This window comes from Lagenorhynchus albirostris, chromosome X (assembly GCF_949774975.1).
Source record: "Lagenorhynchus albirostris chromosome X, mLagAlb1.1, whole genome shotgun sequence".
Taxonomy (NCBI): domain Eukaryota; kingdom Metazoa; phylum Chordata; class Mammalia; order Artiodactyla; family Delphinidae; genus Lagenorhynchus; species Lagenorhynchus albirostris.
In genome coordinates this window covers 127056275-127080572 of record NC_083116.1, presented here as the reverse complement: position 1 = coordinate 127080572, position 24298 = coordinate 127056275, and the positions used below count along the sequence as shown (strand labels likewise).

At 42.1% G+C, this 24298-nt stretch overlaps 1 protein-coding gene across 6 annotated transcripts in view; it reads right to left on the bottom strand.

Moving 5' to 3' along the window:
• Positions 1–24298, bottom strand: part of PNPLA4 (patatin like phospholipase domain containing 4) — a 109669-nt gene that overhangs the window by 25084 nt on the left and 60287 nt on the right. The window contains exon 7 of one of the 6 annotated variants that reach the window (XM_060138405.1): positions 4676–4733. The exons of 4 other annotated variants lie outside the window; for them this stretch is intronic. In XM_060138405.1, the coding sequence (XP_059994388.1) occupies positions 4683–4733 (51 nt within the window). In that variant the 3' untranslated portion in view covers positions 4676–4682. Of the gene's footprint in view, positions 1–4675; positions 4734–19215; positions 20028–24298 lie in introns of those variants that run through there. One more of the 6 variants, XM_060138406.1, reaches the window with a different exon arrangement.

The following is a 24298-nucleotide window of genomic DNA, read 5'->3' as shown; positions in this document are numbered from 1 at the left end:
CAAATATGACATTTTAATATTTCGTACCATAATGTTCACATAGCTCTGTCATTTTTTTTTAAAGAAGAAAGACTCAACATTAAAGCAAAAAGCATCCAACTTTAGAAGGTAAAAGAAGAAATAGTAGAGATAGGTTTCCTTAGAGTAAATTTCCCTTTCCTCTGAGTTCCGTTTTTATCTCCTTTTTGTTTGTTTTTGGTCTATTCACCTTGTTAAAACGTAGGCTATTTGGTCATCCTGAGCTATCCAGTCCATGTGGACAGTGACACACTAAAATGTCACCTGACAGCTTTTGTTTTCTCATGGTGGACTTTAAAATAGAATCGTTTTCATCATAGTGAAAGCAGGACAGTTCTATTAAATATATGCATAACTTTAGTACACGTTTACACTAAACATTTTTATAAAATAAAAAGATTGAGACACTCCCGCTTTCCAGAAACACCCTCAGTTTCCAACTCCTGAATGGCTTTTCTACCACAAGCACCCAAACCATCCTCAATGTATGAAATGACTCACAGGAGGGTATGATCACTTTGGGGCATCATGTAATGGTGTTTTTATCTTACTAACTCTTTCTGTGAAGTACGAACCAATCTCAGTTTTTTTTCCCATACTGCCAAAGGAGTACATGCATTGTCCTATGTAAATGAAACAGTTTAATTTGCATAACCTTTTAAAATTTTGTCACTTCTAAATTTTGGTGCCATTCAGCAAAGCTGTGTCCCCCTGTTCTAAAGTTCTCTACTGGGGAACAAAGTCTATCAAAATCTGGCCTTTTTTTTTTAATTGAAGTCTAGTTGATTTACAATGCTGTGGCAGTCTCTGCTGTACGGCAGAGTGACTCAGTTACACACACAGAGACATTCTTTTTTTAAAAAATTCTTTCCCATTATGGTTTATCCCAGGACATTGGATACAGTTCCCTGTGCTCTACATTTGGACCTTGTTGTTTATCCATTCTAAATGTAATAGTTTGCATCTACCAACCCCAAACTCCCAGTCCATCCCTCTCTCTACTCCTCTCCCCCTTGGCAACCACCAATCTGTTCTCTATGTCTGTGAGTCTGTTTCTGTTTTGTAGATAAGGTCATTTGTGTCATATTTTAGATTCCACGTAGAATTGATATCATATGATATTTGTCTTTCTCTGTCTGACTTACTTCACTTAGTATGATCATCTCTAGGTCCATCCATGTTGCTGCAAGTGGCATTGTGTCATTCTTTTTTATGGTGTATATGTACCATAGTGGCTGCACCAACTTACATTCCTGCCAACAGTGTAGGAGGTTCCCTTTTCTCCACACCCTCTCCAGCATTTGTTATTTGTAGGACTTTTTGATGATGGCCATTGTGACTGGTGTGAGGTGGTACCTCATTGTAGTTTTGATTTACATTTCTCTAATAATTAGCAACGTTGAGCATCTTTTCATGTGCCTGTTGACCATCTATATGTCTTCTTTGGAGAAATGTCTATTAAGGTCTTCTGCACGTTTTTTGATTGGGTTGTTTGTTTTTTGTTGTTGTTAAGTTGCATGTGCTGTTTGTATATTTTGGAGATTAAACTCTTATTGGTCGCATCATTTGCAAATATTTTCTCCCATTCCGTCGGTTGTCTTTTCGGGTTTTTTGTTTGTTTTATGATTTTCTTTGCTGTGCAAAACCTTGTAAGTTTGATTAGGTCCCATTTGTTCATTTTTGTTTTTATTTCTATTGGCCTCACTCTTTTTCAGATTACCTTTGTTCCATCCTCTCCCTTGTCTCCACCTTGGCCATGTTGAAACTGTCCCTAAGCTTTGTCACACCGTGCACCTTCATTAAGTTCCTTGACTCACCCCAAGAGAATGAAGAATTTACAGTGCATTTGGTAAGTTTTTAATCCTTCAAGACCAGTCAGTTCCTTCCTGCCTTCTCTGCCCACAGTACTGTGTAGTTCCATTCTCTCTCCCTTCCCCTGAGGAATTAATACTTAACCATTTACATGTTTTCCTTTCTGAACTGAGAACCTCAAAGGTAGAGAAGGAGCCTTCATCACCTTTCTGCTCCCAAGGTCAGTGCAGTACAGTACCAGACTCTTAGCAGAAATGCAGTCAATGAATAAAGAGTGAGTGAATATATGGCAAGGAGGTTAGTGGACAAATGACCAGCCTCCATATAGTGTAAGGAGAGAGGGGTCGTGATTCTTCTTGTACATGTAATATCTGCCCAGGCACTACTGTCGGCAGTGTCTGGAAACAAAACATTAAAAACAAAAACTCCACAGTGACACAAACCATTGTTCAGAGACTGTTTTTACAAAGACAGAAAAGAATTAGCTCCTTTATCAATTCTCAAAACATGCCATTTTATGCTAAAATATGATGCCATTTTAATGAGATAGTTGCCATACTTGAGGTAATTGTGTCTATCCACAGAATAAAATTGTTTCTATAATGGAAATCAAACAAAATACCACAAGATGTACGTGTTCAGTCAGCCTGAACTTCCTGAAATAGTTTTCTTGAGATATCATTGGTGTTTTACACTTTCTCTGTCCTCGCCGTATAATTGTGCATTATACAGATGGAATATCAGTCACAGAAATCGTTTCTGAATGTTCCAGGGAAATTATGTGCAAAGTTCTTTGAGTTGATTGTGAGCTGCTGTTAAACTTGTCTGTTTTTTTAATGTGTGGAAGGGCATGTTGAGTGGTGATAAAACTGTGCATGTTTACATGGAGTCCTGTGCTTGTCCCATCTTAGCAATGGAAACTGAATTGTTCTCCCCCTGCCCATCCTGTCTTTCACGCACATCATTGTAAATGCACTGACCGGGGGGCTGAGTCTCCAGTTATTTTTACATACTCAGCACCCAATACACTGATTGTGTGTTGCATAGTATGTGCTCATTAATTTTTTAAAATGAATTAATGTAGTGAAGAGAAATGCAGGCTCTATAGATGAAGAAAACTCAAATATACCAACATGTTGATGGTGATAAATTAAAAACAAAATAATTTCTTTTTTTTCTTTTCACATTTCAGTATGTCTTCACATTTCTAAAGGTTAAAAAAAAACCTCTCAGGACCCTCTGCTCAAATCGTAGCCCAGTTGTGTTCTGGATATCACCTGGGAGCCTGTTAGAAAGGCAAATCCTTGGTCCTCTCTCCAGCGCTGCTGAATCTGAATTTCCAGTTTAATAAGATCCCCATGTGTTTCATATGCACATTTAAGTTTGAGAAGCACTACTCCAACACATTTTGTCTTAATATCTAACAAAATGTGTCTCCATTAAGAAAAGATGGACTTGATACTGCTAACACCACTTTCAGTTTTCTTACTGTAAATTCAAAATACTGAGGAATACTTGGGGCAAAGTGTCACCGCCTATTTTACTGGACCGTGGAGAAGGTCACATTTCAGACAATCTAGAAGGTGGTGAGGAAGCAGCCATGTGGCTTTCTGGGGAAGAGCATTCTGAGAAGCAGGCATCATCCGTGCCTTGGAAGGGTGACTGGAGTGTCCAAGGGTCAGCTCAGGGCTTATGTGGCCCCTTGCCGTGGGTGGAATGAGCAAGAGAAGAGTGATGAGAAGTCACGGAAGGAGGTCATGTAGGGCCTTGCAGCACTTTGTAAGGACGTTGATGTTTATTGGCAGGAACATGGTGAGCCATTGGAAGTTTGGGCCACAGGCTGGCATCATCTGTTCCGTGGGTCTCTGCCTGCTGTGTTGGAGGTAATCTGTAGGAGGGAAAGTTTGGAAGGAGGAATCCAATTAGACTGTGACTCCTGTCCCCCAGGAGGGCAATGATGATGCTCTAGAGAGGGTGGTGAAGGAAGCAGATGCTTTGTGTCCTTGGAAGATGGATGCTATAGGGCTTCAGAAAACAATGCATGGGTGGCTATGAAGAAAAGAAAGCTCACAGATAGTTCCTGAGTCCTGGTCTGAGTAGAGTTGACACAAAGGTGGAGAAGAGTGCAAAGGAAGCAAAGACCTTTTCTTTTCCTTTTTTCCATGTATGTGTGTGTTGGTGGGGGTGGGGTAGGATTATGGCGTGGGTGAAGTGATGAGGACATTAGCTTTTTTTTTTTTTTTTTTGCAGTACGCGGGCCTCTCACTGTTGCGTCCTCTCCCGTTGCGGAGCACAGGCTCTGGACGCGCAGGCTCAGCGGCCGTGGCTCACGGGCCTAGCCGCTCTGCGGCATGTGGCATCTTCCCGGACCGGGGCATGAACCCGCGTCTCCTGCATCGGCAGGCGGACTCTCAACCACTGCGCCACCAGGGAAGCCCGAGGACATTAGCTTTTTTAAAAAAAATTAACTTATTTATTTTTGGCTGTGTTGGGTCTTCAGTGCTGCGTACGGGCTTTTCTCTAGTTGCAGCAAGCGGGGCTACTTTTCGTTGCGGTGCACGGGCTTCTCATCGTGGTGGCTTCTCTTGTTGCGGAGCACGGGCTCTAGGCACGCGGGCTTCAGTAGTTGTGTCCCGCGTGTTCAGTAGTTGTGGCTCGCAGGCTCTAGAGAGCAGGCTCAGTAGCTGTGGCTCACGGGCTTAGTTGCTCCGCGGCACGTGGGATCTCCCCAGACCAGGGCTCGAACCCGTGTCCCCTGCATTGGCAGGCGGATTCTTAACCACTGCACCACCAGGGAAGTCCCGACATTAGCTTTTGACATGTTGAGATTAGGATGAGTAGTTTCTTCTTCCTCATGGCTGAATAAGCCATTTGTGACAACATGGATGAAACTTGAGGGCATTCTGCTAAGTGAAAGAATTCAGACAGAGAAAGAAATGCTGTTAAGTGGAATCTTAAAAGGCAGAACTCACAGAAAAAGAGAATAGAATGGTGATTGCTAGGGCTTTGGGGCGTTGGGGAAATGGAGACATGACAGTCAAAGGGTACAAACTTCCTAGTTACTAAGATGAGTAGAGTGAGGTCTAACGTACAGTACGGTGACTGTAGTTACCGATTCTGTATTATGTACTTGGAAGCTGTTAAGAGGGCACATCCTAAGTGTTCTCACCATAAAAAGGAAATGTAATTATGTGAGGTGATGGAGGTATTAACTAACCCTATTGTAGTCATCATTTCACTGTATGTGTGTGTATCAAATCATCACCCTGTACAACTTAAACTTACGGTATATGTCAATTATGTCTCGATAAAGCTGGAAAAAAAGATGGAGATGAGTGGCATCCATGTAAAACTACTAACAGAGAGTTGAATGCATGAATCTAGCACTCAGGGGAGAGATACAACCTGAAGATAGAAGTATTATCAGCAGAGAGGTAAGGTTTCAAGCCATCAGGCTAGCTGAGATCCTGGAGGGAGTACGTGTAGATTGGAAATAATAAGTATTCATAGACTAAGACTGCACCACAGCAACGTTTCGAGGTTGTGAAGGTAAGGAAAAGAGACAAAGGAGCCTGGGAGAAACACCCAGTGAGGGAGGGAGGAGAAGAGCAGAGAGCCAGCAGCCAAGGTATGCACTTGAGGAAAGCTTTCCAAGGTAGGGAAAGTGATGCTTGTATCCAATGATTCTGGTAGGTCCAGTCCACGGAGGACTGAGTTTGGCATTGCCTACAGCAGCATGGAGGTCACTGGTGACCTCAAAAACTCCAGTGTCGCTGGAGAGGTGTGAAGAAATCCTGGTTTAAGAGAAACATGGAAAAGAGAATTAATTGGAAGGTGACAAAATAAATCATTTTTTCCCGAGGTGCCTTAATGTCAAGGAGAGAGCTTAGGGGCAGTTCCTGAAAGAGAAGGTGGGCATAGGAAGAGATTTATGTTTTCCCTCTTAGGGGGTGCAGGGTTATCCTAGGAGAGTCATAGCCTACTTCTGAATGGAGGACTCTAGTTCAGCATGTGTATGGATAACCATAGAAAGAGAGGGAGAATCGTGGGGGTGATATAGAAGTCCATTCTGGTGTGTTTTCAGTCATGGGAGCATGGGTGGTCTGAGGTCATGAGAGGGAATGGTGGATGCTGTGGGCTTGAAGGCTGGTAAGTGGGTAGACTGGAAGGCAGAGCTTGAGGAATCTCTCTACTCATGGCTTGGATTTTCCCCCCGACGTAGGAAGGTCATGAACTGAGACCAAGGATGGGGAGAAGGGATTGGACTACTGGACCCTGAAGGAGAGAGGAGAAGCTGGGATCCCTAGATCCCTGCCATTCAGAGTGTGGTCTGCACACCAGCAGCAGCAGTATGACCCGGGGGTTATGTATGTATCACCAGCCTCTCCTGCACTGAACGAACCAGAATCTGCACTTTATCAAGATGTCTGGGTGATTTCTAAGTTCTCGGATTTGCACTCCATTTGTAGCTGTTCTACATTTTAGTTTTCTGAAAAGATGTAAAAGTAAGTTTTTAAGAGTTGAATGTACTGCTTTGAACTATGCTTCTTTTTACTGTAGTCATCAGATTTTCCCATCAGAGTTAAGCAAACATCTGATAATATAATGGATTCCCCAATCCTGTGTGTGTGTGTGTGTGTGTGTGTACATGTATGCATGGGATTGATTTTATTGTTTGAGCTGAATAAACTCAAAAACTCATCAGTGAATGTATGTGACCCCAGAGCCCTGACTATCATTTCTTTTTTTGTTTGTTTGTGGCTTTATTTCCTTTTTTTTTTTTAAACTGTTATTGCTTACAGATTTCCAACTTCTTCTACAGTTGTTGATTTAATTTTGGTCATTTATATTTTTCAAGGATATTGTCCCTTCTCTAGAACTTTCCAATTTATCTGTAGGGATTTGTACATAGTAGTGCCTTATAAATCTTTCATCTCTTCTCCATGTCTGACATATTCAGTTCCTCATGCCTAACTGTATTGATTTCTTTTTCTGCTTTTCTTCATGCCTTTTCATTAAAATTTACAAAGTTGTCTATTTGTTTTAAAAGTATTTTTTTCCTTTTTCTTTAAACGTGATTTATTTATTTATTGAATTTTATTTTTGGCTGCACCCGTGTTACTTGTGGCATGTGGGGATCTTCATGGAAGCACGCAGGATCTTTCATTGCGGAGCGTGGGCTGTTCCTTGCAGCACGCGGGCATCTCTTTAGTTGTGGCATGCAGGTTTTCTCTCTCTAGTTGTGGCGCGCAGGTTTAGGGCGCAGGGGCTCTCTAGTTGTGGCGCGTGGGCACCAGGGCATGTGAGTTCTGTACTTTGCAGCACGCAGGCTCTCTCATTGAGGCGCGTGAGCTCAGTAGTTGTGGTGCACGGGCTTAGTTGCCCCCCGCTGTATGTGGGATCTTAGTTCCCCGAACAGGGATCGAACCCACGTCCCCTACATTGGAAGGTGGATTCTTTACCACTGAACCACCAGGGAAGTCCTGAGTTTTGTCTGTTTTACTGATTGATTCAAAGAATAATTTCCTGGGCTTATTTATAATCATTAGGTTTTCTTCTTCTATTTTATGAAATTAAAATAATTATATATAACATCTTTCTAGTAGACAAATTAGACTGTACATGTAGGAACAAGGAAGGGCAAGCAGTTATTAGGGAGTACCTGTGTGACATTTGATAGCTCTCTGCAAAGATGTTTTCCTGTGCGTTTATGTGCAGACGCCATCCACCTACATGTATTTAAATTAGCCTCATAGTATATATGTACTGTCTTAATCACCTGCTCTGTTTGCTTCTTCTCAGTTCAATAGTTGAGAAAGTGATGGGGTTACAGGGAGCCTGGAATTAAAATTCTCAGCCTGTCACTGTGCTTTGTAACAAGAAGCACATTTCTTATCCACTCTGAAAGGCTCCCCCCCCCCAAGTATTTCCTGTGGAAGACAGAGAGAGTCACACCTACCCCACAGGGATGATGATGAGACCGTGGTGATGAGCAGCTTCTACCTTAGGAAATAGGCATCGATGTCAATGGTTGTTTTACAAGCATCGCCTGTTATACCTTAGCTTGCTTCGATCCTTATTATTATAAACAAATTATTTCTACATCCCTCAATAGGCATTTTGAGTATTTATCTGACAATCTTTGCATTTTCTAGAAGTCCAACTGGGCAATAAAAGGCCTGAAAGGGTTTTAAATTGATAACCCTTATGAAAATTCAATAGTTGACATGATAAACAGTACTTGACAGTGTAATACCACATTTCCATAGGTGAAACAAATCCTGTTGTTTCAGTATGAGCTCATTTGAACGCGGGGGGTTGAAACATTCAGGAATACTGAGTAAGAATATACCCATGAAGAGTGAGTCCCTGTAGCTCTCTCCAGCCCAGACTCCTTGAAGGAATTAGGCCCTAAAGTAATGACTTTTCGTCTGTGCATCTACATTACTACTCGTTTTAAGAAAATCATCACTAAAATCATGTTTTCACTATTTTCTGGTGCACATAAACTACCTGGTTGAGAAAAAATAGGAAAATTTGATTCAAATTCATTTAACATATTTAAGATGAATTTTCTTTGAAAATGATTTTGGAAAATTTGGTGAATTGAACATATTCAAAGGCGGTAAATTGCCTTAGAAGAACCCACTGGTTTTCAATAATTTGACATTAGATGAATTAAATTGTGAAAAACTGGTTATTTAATAAATAGATTTGGAGCCACACAGTTTCATATACAATAATTAATTAAATCTTATTTATTCACATCTTCCTTGTTTATTTTTGCCTTTTAATCTGTCACGAGTAGAATTTGTTACATCTTCAACTGTCATGTTTCTGTTAATTTGCGAATTATTTTTTCTTTTTATTTATTTATTTATTTATTTATTTGCGGTACGCGGGCCTCTCACTGTTGTGGCCTCTCCCGTTGCGGAGCACAGGCTCCGGACACGCAGGCTCAGCGGCCATAGCTCACGGGCCCAGCCGCTCCGCGGCATGTGGGATCTTCCCAGACCACGGCACGAACCCATGTTTTCTGCATCGGTAGGCGGACTCTCAACCACTGCGCCACCAGGGAAGCCCTATTTTTTCTTTTTTTAGATTCACATTTCCCTGAACTCATTAGTTCCCACGTTTATCTATATTTAGTTCACTGTGCTTTTTCTGTTTTCTTCACTTTTCCTTTGTGTAACTAATTAAACTGAAAGAATAGTGAATATATTTTTGATTTCCTGTATGTTTGCTTATAAGTATGAACTTGCCCCTAACTACACCTTTGACCAAATCCCATGTGCATCAATATGTAGCCGTTTCTGATCAGAGACATTACCAATTCCCACTTTCCTGCTTGTCCATCGTGTTCCAGTCACATCATGCTTCTAAAGGAGATGAGTGGGGCTTCCCTGGTGGCGCAGTGGTTGAGAGTCCGCCTGCCGATGCAGGGGACACGGGTTCGTGCCCCGGTCCTGGAAGATCCCACATGTCGCGGAGCGGCTGGGCCTGTGAGCCATGGTCGCTGAGCCTGTGTGTCTGGAGCCTGTGCTCCACAACGGGAGAGGCCACAACAGTGAGAGGCCCTCGTACCACAAAAAAAATAAATAAGTAAAATAAAATAAAGGAGATGAGTGAATGAATGCAGTTGATATTTTGCTTCCCTCTTTAACCCAACCTCCAAATTATTTATTTAAAAATATTTATTTATTGATGCATTTTTTAAAAATATTTTTTATTTATGTATTCGGCTGTGCCAGGTCTTAGTTGCAGCATGCGGGATTTTTGTTGCCTCGTGCAGGATCTTTAGTTGCCGCATGTGGGATCTTTTAGTTGCGGCATGCGGGATCTAGTTCTCTCACTAGGGATCGAACCCAGGCCCCCTGCGTTGGGAGCGTGGAGTCTTAACCACTGGACCACCAGGGAAGTCCCTTGATGCAGTCTTGAAGAAAACAAAGACTGGGGAAATAGCCAATATATACGTAAGCAACTGAATTAAAAGATACTTCATGATCAAGACAGTGTGGTATTGGCAAAAGAATAGACAAATGTATGAAACAGAACAGAGAGCTGAGAAACAGACCTTCACAAATATAGTCAAGTGATCTTTGAAAAAGGAGTAAAGGAACCAACCGCAATGGGGCAAAGATAGTCTTTCAGCAAAAAGATGGTGCTGGAACAACTAATTGGACATCCACATGTAAAAAAACGAATCTAGACACAGACTTTACACCCTTTAAAAAAATCAGCTCAAATGTGTCATAAACCTAAACGCAAATGCAAAACCAGGGGAAAATCTAAATGACTTGGAATTTGGTGATAGCATTTTAAAGACACCACCAGTCCATGAAAGAAATAATTGATAAGCTGGACTTCGTTAAAATTAAAAACTTCTGCTCTTCAAAAGACTGTCAGGAGAATGAGAAGATAAGCCACAAGCTGGAAGAAAATATTTGCAAAAGATATTTGGTAAACGACAGTTGTCAAAAATATACAAAGAACTTTTAAAACTCAACAATAAGAAAACAAACAGCCTGATTTAAAAATGGGCAATTTATCTGAACAGACATCTCACCAAAGAATATATCCACAGGGCAGATAATCATATGAGAAGAATGTTCCATATCATACGTCATTAGGGAATTGCAAATTAAAACAATGAGATGCCACTACACAACTCTTAGAATGGTGAAAAGCCAAAACCACGGTAACACCAAATGCTGGTGAAGATATGGAGCGACAGGAACTGTCATTCATCGCTAGGGGGAATGAAAAGCAGTACAGACACTTTGGAAGACATCTGGATCGTTTCTTATAGAACTTACTCTTACCATATGAACCAGCAACTGTGCTCCTCAGTATTTACCCAAAGGAGCTGAAAACTTACGTCCATACAAAGAAACTGCAGATGGATGCTTCAGCAGCTGTATTCACAGTTGCCAAAACTTGGAAGCAACTAAGATGTCCTTCAGTAGTTGAACAGGGGAAATCAACTGTGGTCCATTCAGACAGTGGGATATTATTCAGCAATAAAAAGAAGGGAACTGTCAAGCCAAGAACAGACATGGAGGAACCTTAAATGCATATCACTAAGTGAAAGAAACCAATCTGAATAGGTTACATGCTGTATGATTCCAATTCTGTGACACTCTGAAAAAGGCAAAACTATGGAGATATTTTTAAAAACTATGGAGTCTCTTTTAAAAAGGTATTTCAGGTAAGTGTTTTGAAGAAAATGCCTGAAGCTAATATGATAGGACGTAGGTAGAGGGGACAAATTGTGATCAGTTATACCTCTCAGGGTATTTAAATTCCTCTGTTTTGGGTGAAAAGAGGCTGTCTCATATCCCAGGGTCTGCTTCTGCTGTTGTGGTGACGGTAGTATTGTTATTACCATATTGTTATCAAATTGTGTGTGAGTGTGTGTTCAGGTCAAAGAATATTTTCAGAATTACTCCTTTTTAAAAAAATTAGTATAAAATTCCTTATCACCTAACATAAAGATTCCTTTGGTGACTCAATGTGCATACACTTGCAAAACCAGAAACAGCATTCTCTGCTTCTAGGACGCACAATTTAATTTGTAACTATTAACAGACATTATTGATCACACTATACATATTCTCTACATTTTCATTTATTTCTGTTGACTTATTCTGTCAAAGGCTGGGAAATGCAAACTGTATCTTTGCATTTCAAAATACATTTTGTTAAGTACATTTCAAATATATTTGGATGCTTTGTCATTCACCTCATAAATATTCATGACTATAATACCTCCACTGACATTTTATCTTAATTGATGAGTGGTTTCGAATTTTGTCCTTGAGATATTTTAGTATCAAATGTTTGAGCAAATCAGGCTTTCATCCATCTAAGAGTCCTGGTTTTTTAAACCTTCTTTTTGTGCAGATGAATTGGGTAAAGACTTGGAACATTCATTTTTTATGAATTTCAGAAAAGATAAAACTAGATAGAATTACTTAAAATCAATCTCAGTTTATTAAAATAGAGAAAAATGAAAACGAAAAATACTCATGAATAACCTGAGCTCACATTTTTTTTAAAAAAGAGAACGAATAAGTAAAAACACTGATATACACATTTTTTGGTTAAGATATTGATACTTTTTATTCACACTGCTTTCAAGTGTCTGATGAGATCATGGTTTCCATTTTACTATCTGATATAATTCCACCTTGGAGAAGATTCGTTTTGTTGCATTTATGTATTATGACACGGTTCGTTTTGTTGCATTTATGTATTATTTCACTGGGCAAATTGGTAAATATTAGTGTTTGCACTCTAAGAGGTTTAAAAATAAATGCATGCAATGTTTTCAAGTGTACAGTGTGCAAAAGGCACACAGAATTCATTTAACAACCATTATCATATTGGAAATATAGATCAAAATTATATATACATGTGCAGGTGACAAGAGCATAGTTTTAAAACCGTCAGTATCATGTGGTTTTAGGAGTAAAATAAACATTTTGTTCCTTAAACATCAACCACATAAACCCTATACATTTCAGTTTCAAATATGTGAAATCTAAGGAATTAGATGGTTGCTACTGTAGGCAAAAAGAATGGCCTTTCCGACAAAGAAGTCCACGTCCTAATTCCCAGAACCTGTGAATATGTTCCCTTGGACAGCAGAGGGGAATTAAAGTTGTGGATGGCAGGAAGGCTGCTAGGGAGCAGACCTTAAATAGGGGGAAGAGTGGATTATGCAGGTGGACCCACGGCATCGTAAAAGTCCCTCCACGGGGAAGGGGCGGCAGAGTCAGTGTTAGAGGAGACACCCGCGATTCGTGGGGTCTTTGCTGGCATTCTGAAGACAGAAGAAGCCCCAAACCAAAACATGTGATCCACCCGTATAAGCTGGAAAAGGCAAGAAACGTGTCCTCATATACGGCTTCCAGAAAGGACCTCAGCTTTGCTGGCCTATGAACTGTCAGCCCGAGAAGCCCAAGACAGACACCGAACTCCAGAACCGTGAGAGCCTCTGTACGTGTCTATCGTTTCTCTTGTTTATCCATTTGCGCTTAGTAGGTTCACTTGCTTACAATTTCAGTATCTGCCTAAAAGCCAGCAGACCTTCTGGATGTCAAGAGTTGATCTGCTTCTGTCCTCACAGCCACAGAGTAATGGTTAAGTCAAGAAATGGCTCCTGGGGGGAGGCGTCACCATTTGTACGAAACAGCTCTATTGGAACTTCTTTTACACCCTCCATGCTGAGTTCAGACGGTCCATTTTTTAAAAGGTAACATGATTCCAGTTTTGCAAACTCAAGGTTTGAGAGTTTCACTGGAAACGTTCTGTGTTCTGGTCATTGTTGTCCCTGCTTGCTCACATCCATGCTACAGTTAGATTGAAATACAAGGGTAAGAGCTTAATTATTTTGCTTTCTATGTTATGATTTTCTTTTAGTTCGTAGTAGTAATGAAATGAAGCACACTTCTGAAGTTAGCAGAACGTCTCCTAGGTAATGACTTCCTTTAGGCATCGTTGACTTTTCTCATTTATCAATGACTTCATTTTATGTGGGGTTTAGTAAAGCACTCCCTCCTCTGTGTGCTTGTCTGTGTATCTCCAGTCTTCTTGTTTTAAAATGTTAGTTCCTGTCAAAACTATTTTTATCATTTTAAAATATTATAAAGCCCCACGTTTATTTCCTGTTAGCATGCTATTGTGGCTATATTATGAAATATCATTATTTATATCTGAATTTTTTTTTTCTTTTTCGGTATGCGGGCCTTTCACTGTCGTGGCCTCTCCTGTTGCAGAGCACAGGCTCCGGACGCGCAGGCTCAGCGGCCGTGGCTCACGGGCCCAGCTGCTCCGTGGCATGTGGGATCTTCCTGGACCAGGGCATGAACCCATGTACCCTGCATCGGCAGGCGGCCTCTCAACCACGGCGCCACCAGGGAAGCCCTAGATCTGAAATTCTGACAACTGACCACAACTCTCTTGATTTGTTCCTTCACATTATAGGGAAAGATATTATTGGTTGCAATGATTCTGAGCTTTGAAATAGTGCTCTCTTGAGCAAATACGAGTCCTGGCTTTGCCTCTGTTTTAGCATCTGGTGTTGGTTACCATGCAGTTTGGTACAACGACCCAGGGCTCCAGAAGGAAAGCAAACGTCAAGGAGGTTATGCAGGGCCATTTTCCTCAGTATGCATTGCTCGTACCAACCTAGATGTCACAGAAGGAGATTCACAGGTAACATGCAATCTCCTCTTGTGAAATTTAAGAATTTTTTTAGGGGGGGAATGTACTTTTAGTTTCTCTGACTTTGGTAAGAAACTTTGCACGTAAGAAAAAGATGAAACTTACAGCGACTGAGTGGAACTATTTTACGGGCAGATCTATCTTCCTCCTGAAGTAAAGTTTGAACATGGCCCTTCTTTTATATGTACGTAAGGATGCTTTCTCCCTGTGACAATTCTTCCTCCCTTTTGTCTTTGCATATATCTTTTAAAAACAAAGGCTTCAGAGTTTTACAAGCTCGCAAAAACCTCTTGCGTTACAAATCTTAAACTTAAAGGAATTTTAAACCTTTTTTGGGTTCAATTCTTCTCCCATCCTCCTTATGTCAAGGTGACTTCAAGAGTGAGGTCTGTGTAGGTAATTAATTTCTGCAGTAGAGAAAAAGTTGATTGGCATTTTGGTCCCCAAATGTCCAGATGGCATTTTTGATTGAAAAATCAACAAAGGCACTGATAGGTATTTTAGGATGAAAGGAAAAGGAAGCCACGGCTGCCCTGGTTGGTGCTCCCCTTTGAAGGGGAGCCTGCATTTATTATTTTTCCAGGAAAGGGAATAAGTTTGTGGGGCTGCCATCCTTCCCCATGCTTGTCATCCTCATAACAACTTCAAACTAAGTCCTATATTCATTTGACAGATGAATACATTTTGGTTCAGCAGATTAAGTGATTTACAAGCTAAGAGAGGATTCGAATTTGGGTTTGTCTTTCTATAAAGTCTGGGCTTTTGTGTCTGTCTTCTCTCTTATTTTCTGTCAGAGGATAAATACGATTAACTGGGCGACTCACTTCATTGTACGGTTTGCAGGGATTCTCAGACCGACCCCTTAAAGCTCCCGCTTCCTCTAGGAAAACTAGAGAGGATGGAGTTAAACAGATAAAAATAGCACAGTCATTTTAGAAGTCTAGATTTAAAACAGGAATAGATGCACAAGGGAAGATGGTGTTTGATTACGATACATAATGGATTCCGAAACGCTTAAATGTAATTAAAGATATAAAAAGGATAGAGGGAAATGTACAACCATTATGAATGTACAGCACTGTAATGAGTTGATCTTTTGAGACATAGCACTAGCTGCAGCCTCTTGTCCGTTAAAAAAAAAAAGAAAAGAAAAAGAGAAGGCAGCTTAGGAGGACAAAGATGATGTAACTGCAGAGCTGGGTGCAGGCGGTGTCGGTGGGGAAAGGGAAGGAGGTGAGGGAAGTGAATATAGTTGAGGGAGCCTTAAAGGAGACCCCCTGAATGACAGAAACACTCTCTGGGGTGCTAGGTAAATTTCACGACTTCACTGGCAATCTAACACAAACGAATACAAGTCAATGGCAGTCTATATCCTGGAGATTTTAGTATATTTAATTCTATTTTGCAGGGAGTCACGAGTCCAGAATGTATGTTTGGCAGTACCTTCAAGAAATCAACGTTTCTCTTGATGTACCTGCTCTGATAATTTGCTCATCTGACTACACAGATGTGCCTGCAACTGATAGGAGGGTCCAGTTATGCTGGATTAAAGATTCCTATGTAGTAGAGAGCCTGGAACCTTCCCAGAGTTTCTCCCACTTTCAGAAGTCACAAATTCAGATTGACAAGAGCATTTCTGAAAACTAGAGTCTTGGATTGTCTAGCTCCAGATAAATGATGGTGGTGGTCATTACTGTGAGATTTTGAAAGTCACATCTCTTGCTCCAGAACACACTTCATGAAAGGACACTGGACTATTATATACGGTAAGGAAAAAAAAAATCTTAAAGGTATACTCCTTTTCTTTTGAGAAAAAAAAATTGCAATTTTTAATCTTAAAAACACTACTGGCATTCCGAAGCAGTGACAAGGTCTTTTATGTGTCTATCAGTGAGAGCAGATACGCATAAAAGGAAATTATACGTGCATTATAACTCTAGCGTGAGAGCAGGGTTTCTTAACCTCAGCACCACTGCCACTTGTGTCCGGATACTTCTTTGTGGAGGGCCCCCCTGTGCGTTGCAGGATGGGGAGCAGTACCCCTGACCTCCACCCGCTGGATGCAGTAGCAGCCCCACCCCACCCCCCTGCAGATGATACCCCCACAACGACCCAGACATTTTTGACTGTCCCATCGTGGGCAACGCTGCCCCAGGTGAGAACGAACCACGGTTTTGGAGAGATGACATTGTTTCTTTTGATTCTGCTCTTGGGCAGAGTTGTTTTCCTTTTGTCATATTTCTTATCATCCGAAAGCTTCCTACTCTCACTTCCCAGAAAATGTAAATTCCCTGAGAACAGGAAGCTTGTCCAACTTGCTTAGCGTACTCAGAGCTTATCAGCTTGAGTAACTACTTTGTGAATAAATGGATAGAAACAAAAGCAAAATCAATCTGCTCATGCTTTATCTGGGTGGATAAAACATGTGATTTCATTAACAATATGTTTAAACCTATGCGAGTTACTCAGCTTTCTATCAGATGGAATTTTATGGATTAATTTTACAAATAATAGAAATCTTTCACTTCTACCCAGTGTCCTGTCTCCGAATTGGGTTAGAAACTCATCTAATGACCGTTGTATGCAAGAGAAATAAGTAAGAAACATAACAGATCCTGTGATTGCTTTGCAACTTATAATCTGGGGAAAACTACAGAATCGAGGCATACTGTCGATTGAAAGGGGAAAAGCAATGCCCACATTTAAACTGTTGTTAGGCTCTGCTTACTTTTCAGTGGGATGTTCTGGGGATTGAAATGATGTGTTCTAACACACGGGAAGACATCTGTGGTGAAGGAGCTCACAGGCTTCAAGAGGAAATGGAGGAATGAGGGCAGCTGCGGGACACACTACCCAGGTAAGCCAGAGGGTCGAGGGTGGGAGCAAAATGAGGGCGCGACGGTTATTAAATCCAGTCTCCAAGGGTGTAGGGACGGGAGTTCTAACCTCAGTCGGAAGCTAGTCGTTGCAAAGCTCAAGGGCCAGGAGCAGAAGCCCCAGCAGTATCTGAGATCTAACGTGGTTATCCGTGAGACGGTGCAATAAGGGCTGGCAGGTTTGGGAACAGCAGGCAGCTACTGCTGGGGGTTCCCAGCAGCAGAGAAACTCCCCATTGCTGGAGAGCAGGGGTGGGGCAGGAATTCAGCCTTCCTGGGTGCAAGGGCTCCAACCTGCATGCAGACATGGGGTCTCAGAGTCCGGCTGCCTCAGAGGGCCGTGAGGGGCTCTCACGTAAGTGTGTTCTAAGACTCTTGGGTGTCTAGTTTGGGGGGTTCGTGCTTATTTTCTCTGAAGATTTCATCCAGTTGTAGTAGAGCCGTGAAATAAGGAATGTCTTGGGCTGCAGTGGCCAGTAGGCACGTTGCAGCCCCTGCAGGCTGGGCCGTCTCCCTTCCAGCTCATTGTGGGCTCAGAGACACACGCACTGTCTGTTGCCTTTGGGGGCCCAAGGGTAACTTGGTCCCGTCGTTCTGGAATGAGGGAGAATGGAAATAGAAGGGAATGGAGGGAGAAAGGAAGATAATGGGAGAACAGAATATACTCTGTAAGCATAAAAATCTTAGATCGTTCATGGATTTTATGCTGAAGTTAAAAGTACAGATAACCCAGTTGCAAATCCAAAGTGTGTGCAGAGTCACTTCCTGTCATTGTTTTATGGATTCCACAACGTTCTGAGTGTAAAGAGCCCTCCCCGGAATTTTTCAGACAGAATTCCCCAGAACAGGAGGATGCTTCACCTGCATGGTGCCAATACTCCAGCTCCTGGAGCGGGACAGGACGTGATGAGCCCTTACGGAATGCCATGTAAGAAGAATGACTTCCACTCGCAATGTGACGGTAGCTTTCTACAAATGTAAGTTATTATGTCTTCTTTGACTATACGTGTATTCAGCTGCACTTCGGGGACAACAATGCTTCCCAAAATATCCCCTCAAGACAGAACTTCCTGCCACCGTATTTCATGGCTGAACAACCCAAGTGGGAGTTTCCTCTTGCTGTATCTATTCAATTCTTACCCTTTCATTTCTCCTCCTTTAAAACCCTCTTCCTTGTCCCACGGCTTTCCTGAAACGGCTCTCTGGGGTCACTTGTGGACCTGCACTCCTCCTGGACTTCTTGGTCTCCGCCTGGCCTCCGAGGGTTCAGCTGCCTCTCTGTTCCCTCCTCGATGGGAACCGCATGAGCCTGAGCGACTTTCCTGCTGCCTCTCTTATGGTAAAGCTGACATCGCTGAACTCCCCTGATCCTCGAAGCCGGGCTCTCTGCCTGTGCCCCGGCAGCGGCGGGCTCCTTCCGACAGCTCCAGCGGGAGTTAACAGAGCTACCTGACTCCTTGCCCTCCCGGTCTCCCTCTGTCCGCTCTTGGTTCCTCCCAAGGGCACTTCACTTGAATACACCCCTTGCACGTGAACCTGGTTCTGGGAGAAGGTGACACGCCCTGTCTCCTTATCCTTCATCTCTGCCCCTCCTGTCGCATCTTTGGGTCTGGTCCTCTCCTGGTGAGTGTGTCCCCTCCACTCCTCAGAAATCTCACCCCTCCCACAGTTCTATCCATGGCAACACAGCCTAAATAGAGTCCTCAAATTTAACCTTTCTCCCCTAGCTCCCAACTGGGTTATTTTCAGCCAGATGCCAACAGTACCCACTTTGCATTTGTACAAAAGCAAATCTACCCCACCCAGACCCATTTCCCAAAGACGCATGGTTGTTGCTGTTTATCGTGTCCTCCTCTTTTCCTCTGCTCTGGCCCAAAGCAGCCTTCTGTGTGGTGCAGAGGTTGGAGTGGGGTTTGGCTGGTTCAGTTCTGATTTGCATCTACCTTAGGCTCGAACTTAGAGACTCCAGGCCCCAAGGGTAGGGTGAAGGCGCCACTGAAACCCAAACCCAAATGAGTGGCCATAGCCCATCATCACTGGAGCCAAAGCAGCTTGAAAGCTCCAACACTCACCTGATTTCTCTGGGTTTGGGCTCTTCCCCAAAATGACTAGTCCGGCAATTCCACAGGGTCTTTTTTTTGTTTTAGTTTTTAGAAAAAAGTTTTATTTTGTAATGGAGTATACTTGATTTACAATGTTTTGTAATGATTTACAATGTTTTATACTTGATTGTACAATGATTTACAATGTTTTATACTTGCTTGTACAATGTTTACAGCAAAGTGATCTAGTTATACATATACATGTATCAATTGTTTTTCAGAATTTTTTCTCATATATAGGTTATTACAGAGTATTGAGTGGAGTTCCCTGTGCTACACAGTAAGTCCTTGTTGACTATTTTATATATAATAGTGTGTATTTGTTAATCCCAAATTGCTAATTTACCCCTCCCCACCTCTTCCCCTTTGGTAACCATAAGTATGTTTTCTATGTCTGTGAGTCTGTTTCTGTTTTGTAAATAAGTTCACTTGTATAATTTTTCTTAGATTCCACATGTAAGTGATATCATGAGATACTTGTGTTTCTCTGTCTGGCTTACATCACTTAGTATGATAATCTCAAGGTCAATCCATGTTCCTGCAAATGGCATTATTTCATTCTTTTTCATGGCTGGGTAGTATTCCATTGTGCATATATACCACATCTTCTTTATCCATCCCTCTGTGGATGGATCCATAGGGTCATTATAGCTCTTGCATGCTCCTAAGAAGCCTTTAAAAGGACATTCAGCGATATCTGTTCTCCACACCATTACTTAATTCAGACCCTCAAATCCTCTCACAGAATTATAATCATCTCTACAACTGGTTCCTTAAGTCTTGTTTCATTCCCACTCGGTGACTTCAGACTTACCCTCCTGAAATATAACTGTGATGCCTTCCTCCTTCCACACTCAAGAATCATCGACGTCTTTCCACTGTTCAGGGAGCCATCACACGCTCCTCAGGCCGGCCAGGCCAGCACAAGTTTATTTCCAGAACATGCCCTAGTCTCATCTCCTGTGGTTCACCATCCTGTATTTAGAAGACGCTTCAGATAAACGAATTACACATTAGCATGGGCTCTGCTTCCAGATATCTTTGTACAACCTGTTCCTTCTGCGCAGAGAGGTCCTCTTGCTTCTTCTCCTTCCCTACTTCTTCACCAGCCAGGCTGGCCCACAAGACATTCCTACACACACACACACCCACACACACACAAAGTTCTCACTGCTTTCTTTTCTCAAGACTTATCTTCTACATGTCAACTGGTATCCCAGGGTTCTTTGTAATAGAGCCATCACCTCCTTGAATACTGGAGCTGTGTACCACCACTTGGGTACCTCTTCTCACCCTGCTACACGTGGCACAGTGCATATTGCACATGGAGTGACCCATCCTTCATTTGAAGCTACCCTTCTTTTGGAAAACTATTCTAGCCCATATGAATTAATCTATGTATGCCTTTTTAACAATGAGGAAAATGCCAATGCAGGTGAGTGTCACTCTTACCAGGGTTAATTAGGCATTAACCCCATTAACAGCCAAGCAAACCAGGTGCTTAAAAATCCTGAGGAGGGGTATAAGGGGGAAAAAAAAAGAAGCCTAAATACAAGTGGACTTTTAGAATAGACCTTGGGAAAGGAGATGCTGAGAGAAAGCAAATCCAGGTCTTTTAACTGTCTTCCTGTGTCTGTTAGGAGGGAGAACGCTCACATCCAAATAAGGGGGAGCGAGGGACTTCCCTGGCGGTCCAGTGCTTAGGACTCTGTGCTTTCACTGCCGAGGGTGCAGGTTCAGTCCCTGGTTGGGGAACTAAAATCCCACAAGCCAAGTGGCCAAAAAAACCCCACAAATACGGGGAACCGAGCATGTGTGTCAGCACAAAATTAGCATGGGCAGAGCTAAGGCTATCAGACAAATTGGAATTGCAGGCTGAGTCGGTGAAAAACAGTTTGCACTTGGTTGTTTGTCCATTTTAAGCACTCACAGATTTCTTCTGGGACAGTAGTAGGAACCAGCAGACGAAGTGTAATAACTGCAAGTCTTAAACGCAGAAAGACCAAGAACACCTGGCTCAAGGAAAAGACAGGAAAGTTATGGCCCTCCTTTACCATAAAGGATGCAACTTCTAAGCATTAACTTGAAGCCCAAGGAAGACCAGATCTCAAGATCTCATGAGCAAGAGATGGAAAATGGTAATCAATGACAGAATTCCCCTTATTTCTATGTTAATAGCATTAACATGCCCTGCAGGCAGTAAGGTGGCTTGTTTTATTTTAATGAAAGATTGTAACCATCTGAGATGTCAGTGATTTACTTGTTACCTTGGTTCCTCAAACTGTTTTTCCACACGGTCTTAAATTTTGCATCCAAAAAGTATTCCACATGCTTATATGTTGTACTTGGAGATGCACTGCGACCTCGGCATGGAATCGATGTACAGTGAATGAATGAATACTGGAATGTTCTATGAACATGTCATTTGCATTTCTTCCTCTTCAGATCCTACCTACGCTTGGAATAAGATTTAAATTAGCAGAGAAACTGGACTTATTATCTTCTTGGGCATGGCACTGCTTTCCAATTCTGTGAGTAAGCTTTCCAATTCTGTGAGTAATTTTCTGTGAGTAATTTTACAGGAACCCTAAACAAATATCAAATTGTTAGGCTGATCATTTGTATAATGTTGACTGATTAGTACTTAAACACATATTGACAGAGCCTATTTGTAAAAGTATGACATATATACATCGCCTTCCTTCTGAATGATAGAGATGTTTTAGTGTTATGTAGAATGCATATCACACTTACTGTGAGATGAGCCAGCTCCAGGAGAAATATCTGTTTACACAGAAATTTAACATTCTTATCAAAAGGTTGTCTTCAGGGCTTCCCTGGTGGCGCAGTGGTTGGGAGTCCGCCTGCCGATGCAGGGGACGCGGGTTCGTGCCCCGGTCCGGGAGGATCCCACATGCCGCGGAGCGGCTGGGCCCGTGAGCCATGGCCGCTGAGCCTGCGCGTCCGGAGCCTGTGCTCCGCCACGGGAGAGGCCACAACAGTGAGAGACCCGCCTACCGCAAAAAATAAAGGTTGTCTTCAGATTTTAGGCACCTTTTGGGAAACTGGCAAATTCCCTTTGTCATGTAACAAAGTATTCCTTCTGATCTCATGTTAGAAATATATCTAAAATTAGAAATATTCAAATATCACCTCATGCTTATGATTTTTGGTTATATATACACAATCTGAATCAATGTAGCAACTGTCCTCCAGTTGGATACCCTTTGGGTACAGAGAAATCCAATATGGTAAAATTTCACAAATCAGATTAATCATGTATGAGCACAGTATTTGGCTCAAATACTTTGAGGACCAGGGGGTGTTAGTAATTAAGAGGACAGGAGACGTATGCTAAAGCTCACACAAAGGAACTCACGTGAGGATCGGCATGAAGTCTGTGTCTCCAAACTGTAGGATGTCTTATGTATTCGAGGATGAATTAGCCTTGAAGAATCTTCTCACCTCCCAAGCACCCCGACCCCATTCCAACGTTAGAATCCGCCTTTGGAAAAACTGGAGCCAGCAGAGCAAGTTCCAAACGTAGCTGCCAAAGCTGGACACGTGCAAAATCATGGTCTTTGTGACGTCTTTCACGCAAAGAAGAGAACCAGAAGGAGGGGGGCCTGCTGTGTGTGGACTTGGCAGGGGGAGCGGGCAGGGTGAGCTGGCCTCTCTCTGAAGGCAGGGGAAGCTTCTGAGAGAGAAAGGGAATGAATGAGAGTCTGAACCCAGGGCCACGCCAAACGTCCTCTACGTGGGGATCACCTTGAAGAAAAGTTGTCTGAGACAGATGTGAAAGGAGGAGTAAGAAAGAGGTAGTGCGAGTCTGTCCCCGGCAGGCATCCCTTTTAAACCACGGAGCAGAGGTTTTGTTCTTGATGGAAATAGGAAAAGGAATAATAGGAATAATGGAATAAAGCAATAATGCCCCATCTCCCCCATCAGGCCCAAGAAGCAAAGAAACATATTACTAAGGAATTCCAAAAGAACACATGGTGTTCTTACTGCGTGAGTTTCTGAATATGGACAAAATGGATCCACAAACCCAAGAGAAGATTAATATGTTCTCTCTATTAAAACAAGGCGCACGTCCCATTTACTATGGTCTACATGATCACCATAATTTGAAAAGACTGATACTATCCGTTGTTAGTAAAGGTGGGGAGCAAAATGCTCTCAGAAGCTGTTTAGAGAGTGTGTCTTCCTACCGCCTTCTTTGAAGGGGAATTTGCCTAGAACTTTTCAGAGTTTCAATTATGTATTCCCTTCGAGCCAGTACTTCTTCCCGTAGTGGTTTCTCCAATGGAAATATTTGCAGCATGCAGTGATAGATGCATAAAGACCGAAGAGACTCTAAGGGACCACGGGTAGGAGATGATCGTGTCAGTGTTCGGGTACGCAGACAACGGCAACTTAAAACTAACAAGTTAATTCAAAAGAATTATTTCTTTAACAACAACAAAAACAACCCAATCAAAAAATGGGCGGAAGACCTAAATAGACATTTCTCCAGAGAAGACATACAGATGGCCAAGAAAGAGGCACATGAAAAGATGCTGAACATCGCTAATTACTAGAGAAATGCAAATCAAAACAAACTACGACGAGGTTATCACCTCACACCAGTCACAATGGCCATTATCAAAAAGTCTACAAATAACAAATGCTGGGAGGGTGTTCAGAAAAGGGAACCCTCCTGCACTGTTGGTGGGAATGTAAGTAAGTTGGTGCAGCCACTATGGAGAACAGTATGGAGGTTCCTCAAAAAAACTAAAAGTAGAACTCCCATATAATCCAGCAATCTCACTCCTGGGCATATATCCAGACAATACTCTAATTCAAAAAGATAAATGCACCCCTATGTTCATAGCAGCCCTATTCACAATAGCCAGGACATGGAAGCAATCTAAATGTCCATCAATGGATCCATGGATAAAGAAGATGTGGTACATATATGCAATGGAATATTACTCAGCTATAAAAAAGAACGAATTAATGCCATTTGCATCAACATGGATGGACCTAGGGATTATCATAGTAAGCGAACTAAGTCAGAAAGAAACAAATACCATATGATGTTACTTATATGTGGAATCCAAAATATGACACAAATGAACTTATCTACAAAACAGAAACAGACTCACAGACGTAGAGAACAGACTTGTGGTTGTCAAGGGGGGGGGCAGGGAAGGACTGGGAGTGTGGGATTAGCAGGTGCAAGCCAGTATATATAGAATGGACAAACAACAACAAGATCCT